Source organism: Protopterus annectens, chromosome 15.part0, assembly GCF_019279795.1.
Source record: "Protopterus annectens isolate FY-2018-M chromosome 15.part0, PAN1.0, whole genome shotgun sequence".
NCBI classification, from domain to species: domain Eukaryota; kingdom Metazoa; phylum Chordata; order Ceratodontiformes; family Protopteridae; genus Protopterus; species Protopterus annectens.
In genome coordinates this window covers 533,636,488-533,657,878 of record NC_056749.1, presented here as the reverse complement: position 1 = coordinate 533,657,878, position 21,391 = coordinate 533,636,488, and the positions used below count along the sequence as shown (strand labels likewise).

The following is a 21,391-nucleotide window of genomic DNA, read 5'->3' as shown; positions in this document are numbered from 1 at the left end:
CATTCTAATCATAGTCTATGAAACATTACATGTCCATTTTCACACTGTTTTGTTTCTTTTTCTGTTACCAGTCTTTCTTTCATTGTCTAATGGAATCACATCTGCCACCCCACCTTTGCATAATCCAAGGAGAAATGTTTGAGCCACTGTGACTGTTTATTGCCACTGTAACGCCTATATGTTGGAATATATCATGCAACAGCTTTAACAGTCCATCACACATGCCACAGCTCTGGCTGCAATATGAGACTTGCCCAATATACTGTTTATTCAGGCCATGTCCCACCCATAGTCATCCAGTCAGTTCATTTTGTAGATGGAGTTTGTTGTAACTTAATAGTCTGTGATCATTCTGTATGGATTTGTGTCCTCAAAGGCATCATCAGCCTTTGCCTCATTGAATACATCTGCAGCCTAATCCATTTATCAAGGGTGCTCCCTCCACTCCTTCTCTGTGTAGGTGTCAGCTGACCTCACATGGCAGAGGGTATGCCATCCACCACATCCACATCTCTGGTGCCATTCAACAATCCTCAGCCATTCATCAGACAGCCTGGGATGGATGGACCTGTGCCTTGTATGCTCTCAATCTCCTTTTACACTATCCTGTGTTGTCAGTATTACTATCTGCTAGTAGCTGCTAAGCAACCTTCCCCTATCATGCTAAGTGTACCCAATCTAAATCCATACCTACTGCTGGCCTGTGCCCCCTTAATACAGTTGTTGCAGTGTACATTCTGTTATGTTCAAAACAAATTTAAAATGTGTTCTAACAAGTGTGCTGTGTTATACAACAAGGAATATAATTTAATACAGTCAGAAAGGTGTATCAAAGAACACATTTATGTTTCGTGTGCAAGGGGCCTATGATTTGAAAACAGCCAAAAGGCCATCTTTATCTGCCACTGGCCAGATGCATTTTCTTTGGATGTGGGTTTCAATGCTTGAATCATGTGATACTTGAATGTGAGTTTTAAGGGCAGAGAAGTTTTAATGCTAAGTCTATTTTTATTGTGAGACTGTATTGCTTTGTTTAGCAGATGTCTATTAGTATTTGTGCATTGTGCTATAAAATGTAAATACAAAATCCAAATAATTCTTGTAGAAGTAAAGCAGTATGCACATTAATTTTATGGTAAACTGGGTGAAATAGCCAGGTAATGGGACATTGGAATGGCTGTAGAGGGACTCTGGTGCCATATTTTGGTTGTTTGTTCTTCAGTTTGCGTTTGAAAGCCGGTATCCCATGATTCCATTGGAGTGGGCAGGGTTGCATAATTATGTATGCAAATGTTATGCTAATCAGTGTACAGATTTGTACCTATTTTTCATGAGCCTTGTCCAGATTTTTGATGTTTCCAGGTTGAGAGGTATGCTCCACACCACACGCTCCAGTGAACTCAACCTCTTTACCACAATCAGCAGAACGTGCTGGAGGGACAGGTTCATAACCCAGAGACTGCCCTTGCTATGGAATAGACTTCCCATACATGTCAAACAGAGCACCTCACTGGCCCTCTTCAAGAGAAACCTTAATGAGTAGATGGGAAATAGAAAATTCACCCAGGGGATCACTCCAGTGGCTCTACTCGACAGAGGCACTGGGATCTAAGGTTGGGTGGCATGATGTCAGGGTAATCCTATGGCCTAGGTTTGTAGAGGCTCCAGGGCCATTAGCCTAGTACACACCTATGAACATATGAACCTATGAACATACATAAGAGGGAATGTATTACATAGAGGAATACAAGTGGGAAGTAACATGAGAGGATGCATTGTTTACCATTTTGACTTTGGCTGTTTACAAAAATTGTGTATTGGGTGATGTAAGGATGTCAGTTTTATGAGGTACATTCTTAAGTGACATGACAAAAGGCACAAAGTTTACTACATGGTTCAGTTTGCTTCATTAGCACTTTATAGGTAGACATTGAATTTTATCCTAAATGTCCAGTGGTTGTTTAGGTTACTGATGTTTTTGGCATGGATTGTCTGATTTTAGAACCTAATATTGGAATATGAGCAGGTAGGACATTGTGGTTTTGTGTGGGTTAACAGTAAGAAGTGAGTTTATATCCTCAAAGAAAGAGTGGAAGTTGTATGTTCTTTCCCTTATTGAGAGTCCACTGCAAGGAATTCAGTTTAGTTTAGGTTAAGGCAGTTTTTTTAGAAGAGATATTAGTAGATTAGTTCTTTGTCAGACTGGTAGACTTCTTTTTTATAAGAATGAGTAGTGATGTTTAGTTCTTGGGGTTAGAATAATGATGCAACACATTATATTTCAAGTTGTGAATTTATGTTCTTTTTATTCCAATGTAACATCATACATCATAAGGACAATTTCATAACTATAACCATAAAAATAGAATGAAACAATATAAACTATCAGCTATAACATCATCAGTATGCCTTTTCTGAGGCATGTGCAACATTAGAAAGCCCATATTCAAATTGTCTTTGTAAATTCTCTTGCTTTTGGTTTTCCTAACAGAGAGGAATAGAAAGTGACACAATTTGTATGCATAATAGACCCACATGTACTCATATATATATATATATATATATATATATATATATATATATATATATATATATATATATATATATATATATATATATATATATCTACTAACCTTAGACCCACTAGAGATGGTGAACAAAAGCAAAAAGTACAAAAATGGGTATCTAACACACAATGTAAATATTCAATAGCTTGACTACAGCATTCAGAAATTAGGTTGATTGCTTCACTGCCCAAAACTAGGTGATTACTTCAGTCCAAAAAGGTAAATAAACTAAGTTTTCTTTCCCATACAGAATAATGAAAATAAATACAAATAAAAGCATCAAACTAAACATAAAGCACACCCAACATATAGCTTGGGCATACAACAGCCAAAATCAACTAAAAGCACAAAATCCAGGTCAAAATAAAAATACAGACTAATATAAAAGTACAAAAAATATATGGCAACCCCCTGTTTAGCACACTGGAAAAAGCAACAAACATACATGAACCCAAAGTACACACGACCAACTAACCAGCATAGCATTAGCATCACCCTTGTAAATCAAACTTAAAAGACATAAATATCAGTAAACAAAAAACTTGAAACATTAAGAAAAAGAAATAATGCTTAAAAATAAATCAACAAATTAGAATTTAGGAAAACTGAATATATAAAAAACATCAAAAGTCAAATCAAATACATCATGTTTTATGGTAATAGATAAAATACACTTCTGTAAAAACAGAAATGATAATAAATATAAAGTTATGAGATATTCTGAAAACCTATACAAGAAAAACAGTATGGTATGCATCAGTGCTGAAGTGAAATTTAAGGGATCTGATACCATTACATTCCTCCTATTCAGAAAACCAACAGACACTATTACAGATTAGGATTGACACTTTTTCCCTGAACTCTCTAGAAAGCCAACTGTTAATCTGGTAGTCCAGAAATTGCTTTACAAACTGGGTTTGCAAAGTCTCTTCCTCTAACATGTATTAGGTCACTCTAAGAGAATTCCATCCTGTAAATTCTATAAATGTTGTGTAAATTTCCACATTACTTGAAATATTGTTAATATTGCTGTTTTTGCAACCCCTTTTCTATTTGCTTTTGATATGCATTTGTGTTTTGTATGATAAGTGATGTATCTTCGTTTTTGTTACCAATTTCTGTTGTATTATGTACTTTGCTTCCTGAAGCAAAAAAGTGTCAACTGACCAGTCTATTTACCTGGTTACCAAATTTCAAAGACTTTCAGCTTTTCCCGGGATCGCCACAGCAGAACTCCGGTCCTCTCATGATTGGCAGTACATTTTTACGGTGCTGAGTTGCCAGCCTGACACCCAACCTTCAAAGAAGGCACGCCCATTCATGCTCGCACCTACCTGCATGTCTTTAACATCGCTCAACCTCGGGGAGGACATGCAGACTCTATACAGAAGGTACTCCAGCCAAGAATCGAATGGGAGAACCTCTTGCTGTGAGGCGACAACACTAACTGCTGCACCACCGCGGCTCCACCAAATTATATTTTTCTACAAGAACCACTTCTGTGCAATGAAATTGTGTCCATGGGACCTTCTACTTCCCCAAATAAGGACCATGTCACTAAATGGACATGGCAAAAGGAGGGGGTAGAAAAGAGTAAAGAAATGTAAAGCAAAGAGTAGAGTGGGTGGGACAATCGATAGAGCAAGGGGTTTGCCTTTTCCTTGGGTTTTGCTAGACAATTGCTAGGGCAAGGGGGTTGGCTTTTCCATGGGTTTTGCCAGTTCAAAAGGTAGCAATACTACTGTATTTGTTTACCTTCACCAGTAAAACGTTCCAAACTACATCATTTAAAATTATTGGAAACAGGAATGCAAACAGACAGACAAATATTGCATAAATGAGATTCATGGTTTCTGTGGGTGTGGTAAATGAAATAGCTGATACAATGGAGTATGGTAATTTTTGACACTTGTCATAAAAGTTGTTCCCAAAATACACAGTATTGATATTTCATATTTTACACCCTAGACATTTTAATTTGTTGCACTCCAGATGACAGTATCTATTTTGATATCTGGTTTTAATTTATATCTGTATTTAGCTAATTTGTGTGTACATGTCTAGTGCATGTATATTATAGCCATCATAACCTTGGTCCACCAAAAATGGATAGGTTAAAGTGCCTATCTAGTACAAATTGTTAATATTAAAAATATCTATCAATTACATCATCCAAGAAATAGTTTTTTTTTTCATCCAAGCAAAAAAGATACCAAACTACTTCTCCCATAGGAAAAATAAATCACCTCTGCAAAGTATAGACCCACCATGCAATACTCCAAAAACATATCTGATCACAAAACAAAGCTACAAACTAATGTAATATAAATATGTAAAAAAAGTCAGGCAGTCTCTTCTGTTCATTATATTGGGAAAACAGTAAATTAATCAATATGTAATGCAAACAATCAACTATCTAGCCAACATAGTATTTCCTGCCTAAATTATACTCAAAGCACATAAATATGTTTATAAAAAATTAAAACAATAAGGCAAATTAAAAAGAGTAATGCTTTTCAATGGAAAAATTCAACATATCAGATCCCATGAACAAATAGTGTAAAAATGCATTGATTAAAATTTATAAATCTTATAAAAATAGAAAATACAGTGATGTCATGACAAAAATACCAATGATTATTAAAATAATGCCAAACAGTCAAAAAAATGTACCTGATAAGCACTGTTCTATGCAGCTGTACTGAAGAAAACTGAAATTGAAATTTGACCTTAGGTGACCTGTTATCACTTCACCCCTCCCCAGTCAGAAACCAAAAGTAACAAACAATAAATGGGTACATGGATTTGCATGTGTGTGCGTTTTGCTTGACTAAAATAGCTGCACGTCCAAAAGCAAGGATGCTCTCACACACACATACACACACACACACACACACACACACACACACACACACACACACACACACACACACAAACACCAGTCCCTGATAACTGTAGTCATTGTCATTACCCAGTGGTGTAAACCTTGGCTCTAGATGATTGTCACTGTTGAAGCCCAAACCCTTGTGCAAAAATGTGAAAAAGGGATTGGATGGATGGATGGATTTAAAATGAATAAGATTGTCACTGTTGAAGTGACATCCTGACCCATGTGCAAAAATGGGAAAAAGGGGTTATGAATGGATTGATTTCTTACCTCCTTTGTGAGCTCTGTTAAAATTTGTGTCCAGAGTTTTTTTTTTTGTTTTGTTTTGTTTTTTTTGTCTTTAGTGTAAACAGCTCTTTTTTTAATCAGATGTCATCAGAACTTGAGAAAGAGTCCTGACATTATTCTAAATTGTGTCCAAACCACCTTAAACATTTTAACAAGGAGAGACAGCAGGCAGTGTTCAGTAATATCTGCTCTTAGTTGTAGTGAGTTTGTAACTGAGTAGCTAAACGTATTCTCTGCAAAAAAAAAAAATAATAATAATTTAAAAGTGTTCATCTTGAGTGAAATATTACTTGGTAGCACAGTATTTTTTATTTCCTGCAAAAAGAAAGTAAAGGCAGCAGTTGAGTGCACGTGTATTCCTCTTCTGAGAGATTATGAGGTTGATGTAAATGAATGCTCTCCCACGTAGGAACCATTCAGTGCTTCTTACCTAATGGTACCCGCAGAGGGAAAATGCACTTAAATTAAAGAACAAAACTCCAAAGCAAATGATTTGATGAAGTAGCTGCCCCAAAGAATATGGCCATGGAGCAGAATTTTATAGACATAGCATAACTATAGATATCACATAATGGAAAGTATATTAGATGACGTATGCATTTGCAGTTAAATAATTTAAACTGGTTAACTTGCTTCAGAATTGTATCCCACAAAATAAGAAGTAATCATAGGAATTAACAAATGGGTGGTAAAGGCAGTTCATATAAAAGTACCCTTCCTACCTAAAGTCTGAATGCAGTGATTCCTCAAATATTGGTGATATGCATTGTTTTGGCATTTCTTATCTCATCAGCTTTTTTTCATCATTAGTTAAACAAAGTTTCCTCCGTTTATCCCAAATTATCTCTTTGTTAATACATTATCAATGATGTAGCTTTAAATCTTTGTACAAATGTTTATCTGTTCATTGTGTAATTTTCTTATACCTAACAGGAGCAAGTAAAGGATTGTTCTTGTAAGGAGAAGCGGGTGTTGGCAGGGAATGAGCAGCAGTCCCAGCATTGTGTTTTTATTTGTTTATTTTTTATCTGAGTTTTTCCCCTTTTTTAGCATTCTTGCATAAAGTCATCTGAGAATTCTTTTATTTTTCATGTAAATATTCTTTGATGCATTTCACTATTCTTTTCTCTTTTTTATAGTTGGTGAAGAGATAGAAATGACGCCTATGCATTTCACAAAAGGGCTGTCAGATTCTGGATACTGGGGTGAGAACTATTTTGGACGAATTACTATAGAAGAAGCAAATATTGGAAAAGGCCATCGACAGAAAGGATGGCGAGTAAAAGTAATATATGGCTTGGATCCAGTCTTTGAATCAGGCACTACTTGCATAATTAAGGTCCGTAACCCTGTTCCTTATGAAGTGACCAGTGAGAACAGCCCAACTCTAACTGAAAGGAACCATGAAATCACAATGCAGGTAAAAAGCAGCTATTCACATCACATAAAGTTGTTAAGAACAGTACTGAGGCTGATAGTAATACAGCCTAGTGCTGCAAGTGTTAAAAATAGAAGTTTTAATTGTACAAGTAATATTAATAATAAGTATGATTAACAGAATTTCGTTTTATTTATTTGGCTCCTGTTTAAGTGGCTTATCTAAAATAAAAACTTTCAATAATGACCCAAGGTATGCCATGCCTCTAAAATGTAACATGTTACACTTTTAAATTACCATAACCCAATAGATATACAAAGTTAAATAATATACACAAAACAGAATGTCATTAAGTTTGTGTTGAATTTTCTCCTTTAATATCTGATCTGATGTTGCCATTTTCATTTGTTCCTCAATGTATGGGTTCGGATCCAACTCGGCCACTTTTTTCTAGTCTAGGATCTGACTCTCAAGCTCCTCCCTTTACCCATAATGCCCCTGACTACTGTTTTAACTCAGATCTCAGTTGCCGCTCTAGCGATTGGTTGAAATTTCACACTCTTGAGCTCTAGGCAGTGATTAGTAAATTGTGTGTGTTCTGTTTTTTTGTTTAATTGCTTTTTTCTTTATTGCTATCCTCTCCTTACCCTTCTGAGTTAGTTACTATTAGTTTAGACCCTTTCTACTACTAGTGTAGACTCTCTCCTACCATTGCTGGTAGTCTTTCTCTTCTTTTACCTCTCCTGAGGTAACTTTTATACCATTGCTGGTATTTTCTTCTTCCTTTCCCTTTAAAAAAAAAACTCTCTAGATTGCATTTCTATTAGTGGTATAGTTGTCTGTTATGGCAGACAAACTTACCAGCTTCAAGAAATGCACTTCCTGTGGGTATAAGATACCCAGGATTGATGCCCACAGGAAGTGCCTGTATTGTTTGGACCCTGCTTACCTTCAGATTTCTTGTAAGATTTGTGAGTGTTTTAATGCCAGGGCAGTGAGTGGTAGGTGTAACAAGCTTATTTTGAAAGATATATTGCCTGCTTCTGCTTCTGCTCTTCCTTCTACTTCAAGGGCTCAAACCCCTTTGAAAAGTCAGAAGAGTTTGAAGACCAGGAAATCAAGGATATATTCCCTTCTCCAATCTCCTTCTTCCACTCCAAGTTCAGAGCCACTATTTAAAATAAAAAAGGTTTCAGATCCATCCTTCTAAGATCCTGTTGTTCGTAAGGCCAAAAAGGTGTCAGATCTGATCATACACCTAGTCAGATCTCCTCTGATCTGGTCTTTGTGCTTCTCTCTGGAGCCGATGTCTCCATGATTGAGGTCTCCTTTTCTACAGGAGACTCCAAAAAGTCTTCTCATCTTCCATCAGCATCCTTCTCCATCAGGTCTTCCTGGAGTCTTTCTGAATATGATGTTGATAGGATGATGAGAAAATTCCTTGGAACGCAAATCCAGGTGGGGTCCTTCATGCTCTGTCGCCCATCTGATCCATGAGTCTGCAACCTTCAGCACAACCTTTTGTGACTTCTTATCCAATCTGACCTATGGTTTCGGAGATGTTGGATCCAAAAATTCTGAGAGTCAGCGAGTCAGATTTGAGGATGTTACCTTCCGCTATTCCAGCTCTTTTCCTGATCTGTTTGGTTCCAAGCATTTCGGAACAGATCAAGTCTCAGAGCTGAAGTGTCGGTGTCAGGTCTGGGGGTTGACTTTGACTTTGAGGGTTTCAGACCTGTCACTTCCCCTCACTGCCTCAGCATTGGACAGCTCGGGCCTGATTCCCTCCTTGGGGGAAGAATCCAGGGGAAGTGGAGCATTAGCTGATCTGAGAACCTCAGCTCTGGGAGGCTGATTTCTACTTCTCCTTGGCCTTCTGCTTTCTAGGTAGTGGAAAGGGTTTTCTCTCACCCAGGAGATGCTTTGCTATCACCTCTTCGGATCCTATTCCCAATCCTCCTCCAGATTTAACTGCTAAGTCTCATCCTCTTATTCAACAGGGACAGACAATCTGTGAGAGCTTCCAGACAGTCCCAGCACAAGGACTTCCCCTTTCTTCTGACACTTCTCCAGAGTATCCCACTGAAGAGGTTCTTCAGAAGAAACTGTGCAAAAGGAGGCACTTAGATTCCCTTAGGAATCATTGACAGAAGACACTGATTTTGATGAAAGGCCCCCTAGATCCCCACCAGATGACATCTCATTTGGAGATATTTTAGAAATCCTGCATTAAAAAGGTGGATGGTCTTTCCAGAACCCTTCTCAGGATGAATCAGTTTTGCCAGAAGCTTTCAGGTCTGGCCTGTCTACATATTGGGTTACCCTTTCCCCCTGTGGATGAGATTATCAACCTTGTCTCCTGCCGGGCATGGAAGGAGCCAGACTCTGTAGAGTCCATCCCCAAATGGCCGGACAAGATCCTCAGTGCACCACCAGATAGGCAACAATATTGCAAGGGGATTTCCATAGATGCCATGGTTGTTGTGGCAGGCACAAAAAAGGAACTAGATGAACAAAGCTCCTCTGTCCATCCCCCTAACAGAGAGTCTAGGGCTTTGGACAGATATGGAAAGCAAGTATATGCATCAGCAACCTTTTCCATACAATCGCTGAATTACCTGGCACATTTTACCAGGTTACAGAGGGGCATAGTAAAGGAACTCTCTAACTCTACCCCAGATCCATGTCAGCAGAGGAAGTAAAAGCCTTCATGACTGGCCACCCTACAATCAATATCAAATTGTGTCCATCAGGTTAATCTCTCACATGGCTGAAGGTTCCTCACTGGCCACAGGTACAAGCATATCCATTAGGAGGCATGCCTGGATGTGCTTGTGTGACTTTGAGGAGCCCTTTAAAGCATCATTCATCAATGCTCCTTTTGATGGATCCTTTCTTTCTGGGCCTACCATTAGAGACACCTTCCCATAGTGAACTTGATGGAAAGACCCTATATGCCATAGGAGTCTGTTTTTCTACCCGTCAGAGATCTTTCTCAAGAAATCAGTGTAATGGTATGAAATTGTGGTTTCGGAAAATTTAAGGGTCTTTTCAAGATTCAAAAGGAGATTTTTATCCCAGAGGCAGAGAAGGAAACAATTACAATAATGCATGTGGTGGTGGTGGTGGTGGTGGTGGGGGGGGGTCTGAAAAATCAAGGGTCTCAAAATTCTTTCTCAGGCAGACCCTTTCAGCATTCCTGAAAGGCTGCCTGACTGTTCTTCTCTGACGACAGTTGGGGGGGGTGCTCATCTTTGCACCCAGAAGCCTGGGCAGCCATCACAGAAGACACATGGGTGCAAAGAATCATATCCAGAGGTTATTTTATTCCATTTTTACAAAATCCCACTTTGGATAAGAAAAAATTCTCCCCAGTGTTCCACCCAATCAATGAGAACAAGCAGCACTGGAAATTCAAAAGCTGCTAGACAAGAGTTATCCAAGTGGTCCCACCAAACCAAAGAGGATCCGTTTTTTTTTTTCTCAAGGTTATTTTTAGTGCCAATGAAAACAGGTGACTTGAGACCTATTCTGGATCTCAGTTATCTAAACAAATTCATAAAGAACTCCAAATTCCAGATGGTCAAGGTGCAATCCATTCTGCCGTTGCTCCAGAAAGGCGACTGGATGTGCTGTATAGCTCTGAACAGACTATCACAAAGATTCCCTCACTTCTGGCTGGGAGCCAGTCACTATCAATTCAGAGCCCTGCCCTTTTCCTCACCACAGCCCTAGGGTGCTCACCAAATGTATGGCTGTCGTTGCAGCTCATCTAAGACTGCATAGATTCAAGGTATTTCCTTATTTTGATGACTGGCTTCAACTGTATCAACCAGGCATCTGTTGATAACAGCCAGAGATTATCTTCTTCAGCTGGCTCACTCTCTAGGTATCACCGTAAATCTTGAAAAATCAAAACTTCAACTAGTACAAGTCTTGGAGTTTATAGGGACTCACCTAGACACAGTGAATCTTCAAGTGTTCTTACAACAGATCAGAATTCTTACTTTAAGGTTACATGTCGATCAGGTTCTGTGTCATCCTTTTCCTCCAGCCAAATTGATCTTAAGAGCTCTGGGCTCGAAGGCTGTTGCAATCACTTTAATACAAACTGCTCATTTTCACATGAGGATCCTTTAGTGGACTTCACAATTGTAGTGGTCCATTCTACACCAACCTTTACATTTTCCAATAAAACTGTCCAGGGTATCCAAGGACTCATTAGTATGGTGGATACAATCCAACAAGATTTGTCAAGGTTGCCCCTTTATTCTTCCTGTTCCCATCACCACGCTGACCATGTGCACCTCAAAGTTTGGGGGTTATAACTTGGGATGTACTGTTTAAGGCATGTGGACCCAATTAGGGACCAAATTGCAAGTAAATGTGCTGGAGATGAGAGTGCTTCAATTAGCATTGCAGGCCGTCTAGAACTATCTCCCTCTGAGCACTATTGCTATTCAAATTGACAATAATTCAGTGGTTTGGTACATCAGCAAATGGGGGGAACCAAATTATGCCCTCTTTGCCGAGAAATTATGAGAGTTTGGCAATGGGCAATCTCATCTAACCATTTTGGTAAAGTGGCACACATTCCGGGGAAGTTAAATGTACTAGCAGGCAGGCTCATCAGAACTGTTTTGATGGCTCATTAGTGTTCTCTCAATCAGTCAGTGGCAAACATGATCTTGCCGTGGCAAACATGATCTTCCAGCAATGGAGTCAACCATACTGTGACCTATTCACCTCTCCCCTCAACAGCAAGTGCAACATGTTTTTTGCCCTAATTCCCCCCTCAGGGACAATCATCAAGAGATGCTCTAGTCCACATTTGGCCCTCTGGTTTTCTTTATGCTTATCCTCCCCTACCCCTAATTCACAAGTTTCTTCAGAAAGTTTTCAGTTTGAAGAGCTTGATTTGGTTTCCATTCCTGTGGTTTCATCTGATATGCCCTCCATGAACATTGGACCCCAATCCAGATCACGCCCATTAGGTCTGACTCATCCTGACATACTAGGACTCAAATTGACTACGTGGTTTCTCCAATTCCAATGATGACTAGATATTATAGGCTTTCTTCTCCTGTTCATATAATTTTGTTTTCATCTCAGAAACCTTCTCCAAGAAAGATTTACAAAAGAAAATGGAGAAGATTCTCTTTATGGGCTTAGCAGCAAGGTGTGGACCCTTTCTCTGCTCCAATCCCTGCTGTTTTGGAATTTTTAAAATTTCCTTTTTGAGGTTGGGCCAGTTTCTTCACTATTAAAGTTCAACTGGCTGCCATTTCAGATTTTCATGTCAGAAATAATGCTATCCCTTTAAAATAATCTAAGCTTTGTAAGGCATTTCTTAAGGGTACATTTTTGCTGTTCCCATCGATTAAGGGCCCTATTCTTTCTTGGGATCTTACTTTAGCTTTATAGAGTCTGATACAGTCACCCTTTGAACTCTCCCCAAATGTGGACCTTAACTTTCTTTCTTGGAAAACAGTATTTCTTATAGCCATAACTTTGGCAAGGCAAGTCTCTGAAATCCAAGCACTCTCTTCAAAACTGCCTTACTTGATCTTCCATAAGGAGTTGCCTTACATAGAAATCCATCCTTCTTACCCAAAGTTACATCAGAAGCAAACATCAATCAAGTCATCAGTTCGCCAGTATTTTCCCTAAATTTAAGAATAAAGGAGAATCCATGCTTCATTCATTAGATGTACATAGGCAACTTCATTTATATCTTCATAGAACAAAAGAAATTAGGAAGACTGCAATTATTCATTTTCTTTGGAAAAAACAAATGGGGGTAAGCCTGTTTTCAAAACTTCAATAGCCAAATGGATAAGTAATTGTATTTCTCTTGTGTACTCCTTAACAGGATTGACCTTCCCCAGACAACCAAAAACTCATTCAACTAGCTCTATGACTACATTATCTGATTTTTGGTCCAGAGCTTCTACTTATGATATTTGTGCAGCTGCCACTTGGTCTAAAGATCATACCTTTGTGGCTCATTATAAATTAGACATCATCTCCAGGAACAGAACTACATTTGGCTTTGTAGTACTCCAGAGCATCCTTCCATGAGGGCCACCAAAGGTTACTGTAGCAGGGGACTCTGTCCCATATGTAGAGGAATGAATGAAAATGACAACATCAGATTTTTAAGTTATGTACTTACCATAACTATACATCTGTGTTGTCCATTTTCATTCTTCCTCAACTTCTCTCCCCCTTTCCCCCTTTCTTGTCTTTGGAATGACCTAATGGAGTTGTTAGGAACCTTTGTTCTGTTTGATCTGCTGTTCTGTTCTGTTACATCTTTTTTCTGTCAGTATTATGGTTATGTTACATTTTTCAAGCATAACTTAGAGGCAGCAAACCTGATCTGAGGTAAAAGCAGTGATCAGGAGCATTACTGGAAAAGGGAAGAGCTCGAGAGTTGGATCCTATACTTCAAAAAAGTCAGATCCAAAGATCTGACCCAAACCCATACATTGAGGAAGAAGAAAAATGGAGGACACAGATGCATAATTATGGTAAGTACATAACTTAACAATTAATGCTGCAATGACAAAACTTTTGTCAGTGCTGAGTCTATGATTGGTACATGCAGATTTGAAGATGAATGACATTTAGCTGGAGGGAAAGATAGAAGCTGGCATCAATCCTTTGTAAATGAAAATAGAGAAATTATCCAAAATATTCAATAAATGTTTTCTAGAATATTCCCTTTTTGTATGTTCTAACCAAATTATACATATTTGCTTTTGAGAGCTGTTCTATGTAACTACTACTCAGTACTTGTTGGTGAAACCTTGGACTTGTTATCCAGAATAACAGAGACGTATCTTTAAATGCTAATAGTAACCTAGCTGGAATCTAGTTAGCTATAGATTATTCTGTACATGATTGTGTTGTTTTTTGCTAACTATTCTGATCCTGCTTAATTAACCCTTAGTAAAAGTGTGCACTGACTTGCCTTAACTTTCACTAAGGCATCCTGCTTTTAAATACCATGTAGTACACTAGGCCAAGTCTGTGATGCCTCAAGGGATAAATAGTAGTTTAGCGAACTTGAAGTTGACTAGCAGTACAGGCACTGAAAGAACGAGTAAAGTAGGGTGGGAATGAATGGCAGTGACAGTTTGGTCATTGGTGGGGACAGTGCAACCTTATCTAATGATATGCTGATATCCACTGGAGTATCTCACAGGCAGGAGGATTTTTGTATAGCTATAGTAAATGCATAGAGCATTTGGAATAAATCTGCTTTTCCATATATGTGGTATGTTACCAACAGATTGGATATACTGAGTCTTGGCTGAAAGAGAACTCCATTTTTCTATCCACACTTGTAAACTTAGCCTAGCAGGTGTACCAGAATAGCAGACATGGAGATTGCCAGGGAGGCAAAGTTCTTCTTTCAGCTCATCAGTGTCAGTAACTGCCATATCCCCCAGTGTAACTGGAGAGTACAACTGGCAGCTACTTTAAAATCCATATTGGTTTATTCTGCATTACAACATTTATCTCTCATAATCTAGAAAATGCCCTGAGCTCCAGGAACTCATATATGCTCAGCCACAGTATGACTTTTATCCTCAAGGGTAATTCTCACTTCAGACTATTAGACCACAAGTAAAATGCTCTCTAGTTTACATTGATCTCTCAAACAGACTAGTAGAGACAGAGAACAGGAAAATATTTTGAGTGTTATCATTTTAACTGAGTGCTTGCTTTTTTTTCTAAGTCTACACTGATATAAGTATACTACATTTTTTTTTCTTTATAGTTTATTGCTTATTGTAATTTGTGCATTAAAATTTACTGTTACTCATGGAGCTTTTCTCCCTGGGCCTCCGCTGAAAAAGGATCTGTGTCCAGTCAGACTTTCCTGGTAAACAAATGTTAAATAAATAAATAAAAATAAAATAAAATCTAAACACTATCCCTTGGATTAAAAAAGGCTAGCCACTCTTTGTAGTTGCCCACTAGAAGTCTGTCCGTTACCATTACAGTGAAAAAATGTGATTCAGAGACTCATATGGTCATAATGAGAAAGACTTCATTATTAACTCAATAGGATATCTCTGAATCACACACTAACCTCCACTAGTACTGTCAGACCCAATGACAGTATTGTTTCCCCTAGTGACCCATGCATCATGTCAGCAAAAGCACTCCCCAACACACACACACACACACACACACACACACACACACACACACACACACACACACACACATGCATGCACACACACACACACACACACACACACACACACACACACACACACACACACACACACACACACTCATCAAGAAACAATTCCCTGCTAATAAAACTCAACATAAATTCGCACACATACACACACACGCGCGCATACACACACATTTATATATATATATATATATATATATATATATATATATATATATATATATACATACACATCCATGCACTTGATTCCATGTGTGATGCCTTCAGTCCAATCACCCAGCCAGATACCACACATACACGTGCACACAAAACTTCATTCATGCCTGTACAAACACACACATGCACACATACCCCACCCCCATGTATTCTTTGAACTTAATTGCACCAAAAGTAATCCCATAGGAATTTTTGAGTTATGCCATATTTTAACAACGGTCACTTTTTCCTCCAACAGTGAAATTTTACATTGCTGTGGCAGTCTCTGAATCACTTGGTTGTACGAATTCTGGGCAAGAGTACATAGCTATTTAGCATCAGATCACCTTCCACACTAAGCACCCCCACCAGAGGAAAACCTCATGGCTAGAGCAGTCTAAGAATCATAAAGTCTTAAAACTGCCATATTAAGACCTTGCAGTAAGCCTTTCTAAATCACAGCATACATGTTTAGGATGTTACCGGCAAATGTTTTCAAAACAGTTGCTAAGATATAATCTCCATCTGTATTAATACCTACTTCTTGTGTGTATGAGTATGTCTCATTTGCTATTTATATCTGCTGAACTAAGAGCAATCTGTTTTCTTATGCTTTTTCTGGTATCTATGCAGTTTAAGTGTAGCTATGCAATTTGTGAACTCTTTTGTACTTTAGTATTAGCCATCTATCTACTTACCTTATACGTCATCTGTCTGTAAGCTTTGTTCCATTGAACTTGGATCTTGGCTGTAAAGATCAACTGACCAGTTCATTTACCAGTTATCAGGTAGTACAATAAATAAATTAAAGTAAACCTATTTATCACAGTAACCTGATGTTTTTAAGACTATTGAGTGGGATTTGATTAGTGTCCCAGACAGTGTGGGAGCCAGGTAGAGAAAGAGAGAGAGAGGAGTGAAGGGGTGTGACCAGCTTGCTTCTCTGTCGGGGGAGGAAGGTTGTGCATGGTCAGGGAGTAGCCAAGGAGATCAGGTTTCTCTAGTGAAGACTGGGAGAACTATCTCCCATGCTCAGGGTTGCTGGGCAGGGTTGCTTGCTGATGTACATCCCTTGCAGATTTTAGAGACCACCCAGTGCCATCAGCCTAGTGCGTGCCCCACCATCCTCAGCATACCTGAATGAGCACTGGGAGGAATGGCATAAGGAAAAAAAATGCACAAACATCCCTGATGCCTCCTCAGTGATGACCTCTCCCAGTAACTTCACCCTGATGAAAGGGAATGAATGGGCAGATTGGCCAGCAGGAGGCTGATGAAGAGCAGGCATCAGGGGCAAACTGTGGCAAAAAAAAAAAAATTTTTTGGGTATGATAAACTACATGACTGTTCCTGTTTAACTGATTTCCAGCATACCCTTAGCATCAGCATTTAGCTGCTATGCTTCTTTTTCTGGCCATCTTTTTCCTTGGTCAATAATCTTTGTTTTTTACTTGTACAGTTAGGAAGTGTGAGGCCAGCTATGAACTCAAGGTCATCACCAATAATAAAGGCAATCATAAAGCCTTCTTCACTTACATCAGAAAACTAAGAAGTAATATTCAGCCTTGTGCCAAACTTAGTTGTAATGAAGCAACCCATTCTGACCCCAAGTCTGTAGCAGATGTTGTCACAGACACATCTAGTTTTAATTTTAGAACCCTCATCCACCCCAATACTCTCCCCATTTCCCCCATTCAGGTACTCCTAATATTACTGTGTCGGGTATTATCAGTTATTTCAGAAGACAAAAACACCAGTTCTGTGAGACCTGATACTGTACCTGGTGTCTTATTATTTGCAAAGTACCACCTAGCTCAACCCCCTCCAAACCTTTTCAACATGAATCTTTCTTCTAAATATGTCCATGAAGTATTGGTAATGCCCAGTAGTGGTACCATTACACATGGGTGGCCATACTGCAGGCCTTTGTAATCGTAGGCTATTTAGCTGCAAAAACATCATCTTTAAAACAATGGAGCACATAAATGCTGAATTAATAAATGATATGGGTGATCTGTAGACCATGAACACAAAACAAGTGATTTGTAAGAGAGTGAGTCATGTTTACTTAATATGTCTGATTTTGTTCTTCTATCAGTGAAGCCCTCAGTGAAGGTGTGACTGTCTGTACTGCTTATCTTTACCTTGCCAGGATCTTTGATATTATTACACATACACACACACACACACACACACACACACACACACACACACACACACACACACACACACACACGTATTATAAAAATTTTCACAGCTCAGAACCCAAATGCAGTTTGGTAGATGCAAAGTGGCACACTAAAAAAAGCATGTTTTAAGGGTGGGTAGCACCTCTTCAGGTCAGAGAAATGTCATTACTGGTGTCCCAAAAGATTATGTCCTAGGTGTTGCACTCTGTTATCTAATTTTCTAAACTTAAACCAAGCACTGATGGTCTATAGCTAACTAAGTTTGCTGACAATTGCAAATGTGGCACCACCATGAAATCTTCGTTTGACACTGAAAATCTGCAGCGAGGCTTGGACCAGATAAACACCTGGCATATTAGTAATAATCTTACCATAGATATCAAAAAATGTAGCATAGTCAGAGCTGTTGCTTGGTCAGCTGGCATCTAAGGAAATCTCCCAGTAGGCACGTACTTCACCCAAATTTAAGGACCAAAAAAAAAAAAAAAAAAACAATAAACATCTTCCATAGGTGATGGCAAGTAAACTTCTTGCTACAGTACCTAACACAAGTACACATAATCAAAGCAAATCATTTCAGCATCTGAGATGTTAAATGACTTTCAACACTGCACTTGCACTCAGTCACCTAAGTGCCCACTGACTTGGGGACACTTCTTCTGCAGTGCTGATTGGACCTTCTAATAGCTTTTACCTGGGATAGCCATTCTCATCTCCCTGCCTTATCTTACTTCTCTGACCATAGTTACTTTTGGTACGGCCAGAATCACCTCCTCTTAGCACATTGCAGGTGCCCCTGGCAAAATAGGCACAATCGCCAGATACTGAGTCAATGGGTGATATTGAGCATTCTTTAAATCATAATTTTTTAGTCATAGTTAGAAAATTATTCACCTTGCACAACTCATCTGTCACTATGTTTCACCTAAATACTTTCACTTTTCTGATGTAAATAGAAATATATTATTAGATTCAATATTGTCTTTTCTGTCCAGGTTTTACTTGTGGGGTTATTGGTTCTTACTCAGATCCAAGACCGTCCATTTCCAAAGACTTCAGGCTCTAAGCACTGCCTCCTCTACCCTTAGCACCTTGTTCTCTGCACAGTTACTTCAAATCTTATTTGCTGTCATCCAGATAGCAGGTAGATCTCAAGCACCTCTTGGTGTATTATTTTCATGCATTTTTTTTTGTCTTTGTACCAACTGTTTCGCTACCCTAGCTTATTGTTATTGTAGATACGTAGTGTTTTTAGGTAGGTAGGTAGTATTTAAATTAGGCTCGTTTAAATAATTTATACAACCACACTCCTATTCCCTCCTTCTCTCTCCACAAGTTTCAACAACTGTTGTCCAAACGTACCAGCAATTCTGCTCACAATGTATAACTTCAGGAAACCACGTAGTAAAACACAAATATTTATTCTAGTGCCTCGGTGTAACCACCTTCAGGAAATAACACAACTACAGAAAAACACACCCTTTTTATACATCCTTAAAGTACATCCAATCGTTTAAATAATTTGTTTAGAATTTGACTGTTTCTCTTGTTTGACTGTTGGCTCTTCCCAACCATTTGTTTTTGTTTCCTTGTGTGTGTGTTTAAAAAAGTTAGATTTGCAGTATTTTTTTTTTTTTCGTAGTGTGTTTGTTGGTGTATTACATTGGATAAATGATTTAAAAAGTGTGTGCGTGAACCACAAGCTCCCTTCACAGGCTTCCTGGCTGATCATTTGGAGACTGATTGCTCCATTTGTGACAGCTTCATATCCAGGACTATTGGGGACCATAGGGCTAAGTTAGTCCTCAAGGGTCTTCTGTCCACAGGAGATGCTTCTTCCTACTGCAGTCTGGCTAGCAAGTCAGATAAGACTGATAACAGTTGGGGAGAAGGTGCTAAGGACCCCAAACTTTCTAATGGGGATCTCAAATGAATGGTTTCCCTTGCTTCTAACCAGCTGAATTTGAAGATCCATAGATCTTCGGCTCCTCCAACTCCATCAGTGCCGGCACTGGACGCAACTGCTCAGGTCAGTTATCCTTCAGAGAAGATGTTCATTCCCTGATGCTTTGCCTCCCTAGTCCCTTCCTGTCAAAAGAGGCTTTCTCAGGCAGGGTTCACTCCCCTTTTTTGCCATCTACTCCAAGAGAGTTATCCCCAGAGTCACTCCCTTCTCTGCCTCAGATGGAATTTTTTCCAGTTCAAGCCCAGTCCCCTGAGACTTTCACTGGTAGGCAGGTCTCTAAACCCTCCTCAGTAGCTTCTTCATCTCTGTCGGTTCAAATGGTTGGGAGTATTAGACCCACTGATTGGAAGCAGCTGATGCAGTCCTTCTTTCAGGCTCAGATTCAATTAGGCCTGATCCCAAGTCCTTGACCCAAGGCTTCTGCTCTGACTACCTTGTTTCCTCCCTCAGATTATGTGGCTGCAGGGCTTCTGGAGACAATTGCCATACCATGATCAGGGTTGAGTCCAACAGCCTGACTGATTCCAGCTCCCACCCCTACTTTGACCTTTTTGAGTCTGGTGTCTCTGAGCTGAGCAGGTATCAGAGTCGACTACTTGAGGTCAGGGTTTCCAGGTTGGGTCAACACTTTGAATCTTGAACTTGACTCTCCCTATGAGCACCCATCAGCTTTCTATAGTTTGGCTCAGATCTCAGCATGGGGCAAATGGGATAGGCATAGGAGTCCAGTATTTCCTCAGAGTCTTTGAATACCAGGGGTGTGTGTGGATTTCAGGCAGCTTCAGTCTCTACCTTCATCATGGTAGAAAAGATTTTTTCTGGTCTGGAGGTGGAGTGATTAGTGCCCCTCTCTGTTCTTTGTCTGTGAGTGGACTCGCACCAGCTTGCTCCAGGACAGCCTGCTCCAATATGCCTTCAGACCAGCCTGAATTCAGAGCCCCTGTCTCTTCTGCGGACCCCCCCCCCCCATGCAGGAGAGTCATGGCAAGAGGTGATGTAAGAGGAAACATGGATAAACCATGGATGAATCACTCACCAAGGGTACTGACCTCAAGGAAGGAGCGTTCCCAAAAATCACCCCTCAAAGGTGCCTCTGTTGGTGCTGTCATGGAGCTGCTTCACCAGCGTAATGGGCTGGATAGCTGAAGCCCCATCTCCAGAAGAGTTTGTTTTTGGAGGCTTTTGGAGTGTCCCATCCATGTCCTGGGCGTTTCCCCATCTGGATGGACTTATTGACTTAGTGTCTCAGAGAGCTTGGAAGGGAGCCCAGTATGATGGAGCCTATATCTAAAAAGCCCAACAAAATCTTGCCCCCCCCCCCAAGGATCAGTAACACTGGAGTAAGGATCCTGTTGTTAATGCCATGATGGTAGCAGCATAGAATCCAGGGCATTGGACCAGTTTGGGAAGTGCTCCTACACATCAGCCACCTTTGTGCTGAAAGCATTAAATTACCTGGCTCATTTGACAAGGCTTTATTGGGATATCATGTCTGAAGTGTCAAGACTGTTTAAGACACAGCAGGTTCCAGAGTTTCAGAAGACCCTAGAAATGCAGTTGTTCACACCACAGTCTGTTTCTAATGTACCAGTGCTCCTGCTTTCCAACATGACTAATGGCATGTCCTAAGCTGCTGGTACCAGCATTGCCATGCACCGTCATGCTTGGATGAGGTTGAGCAACTTTGCAGTCTGTTTTTAAGG

The 21,391-nt window shown here is 39.5% G+C and overlaps 1 protein-coding gene across 2 annotated transcripts in view; it reads left to right on the top strand.

Moving 5' to 3' along the window:
• Window positions 1–21,391, top strand: part of ALPK3 (alpha kinase 3) — a 1,816,810-nt gene that overhangs the window by 1,500,246 nt on the left and 295,173 nt on the right. For both annotated transcript variants that reach the window (XM_044057338.1, XM_044057337.1), the window contains one exon: window positions 6,882–7,162. In XM_044057338.1, coding sequence (XP_043913273.1) covers window positions 6,882–7,162 — 281 coding nt within the window. The remainder of the gene's footprint in view (window positions 1–6,881; window positions 7,163–21,391) is intronic.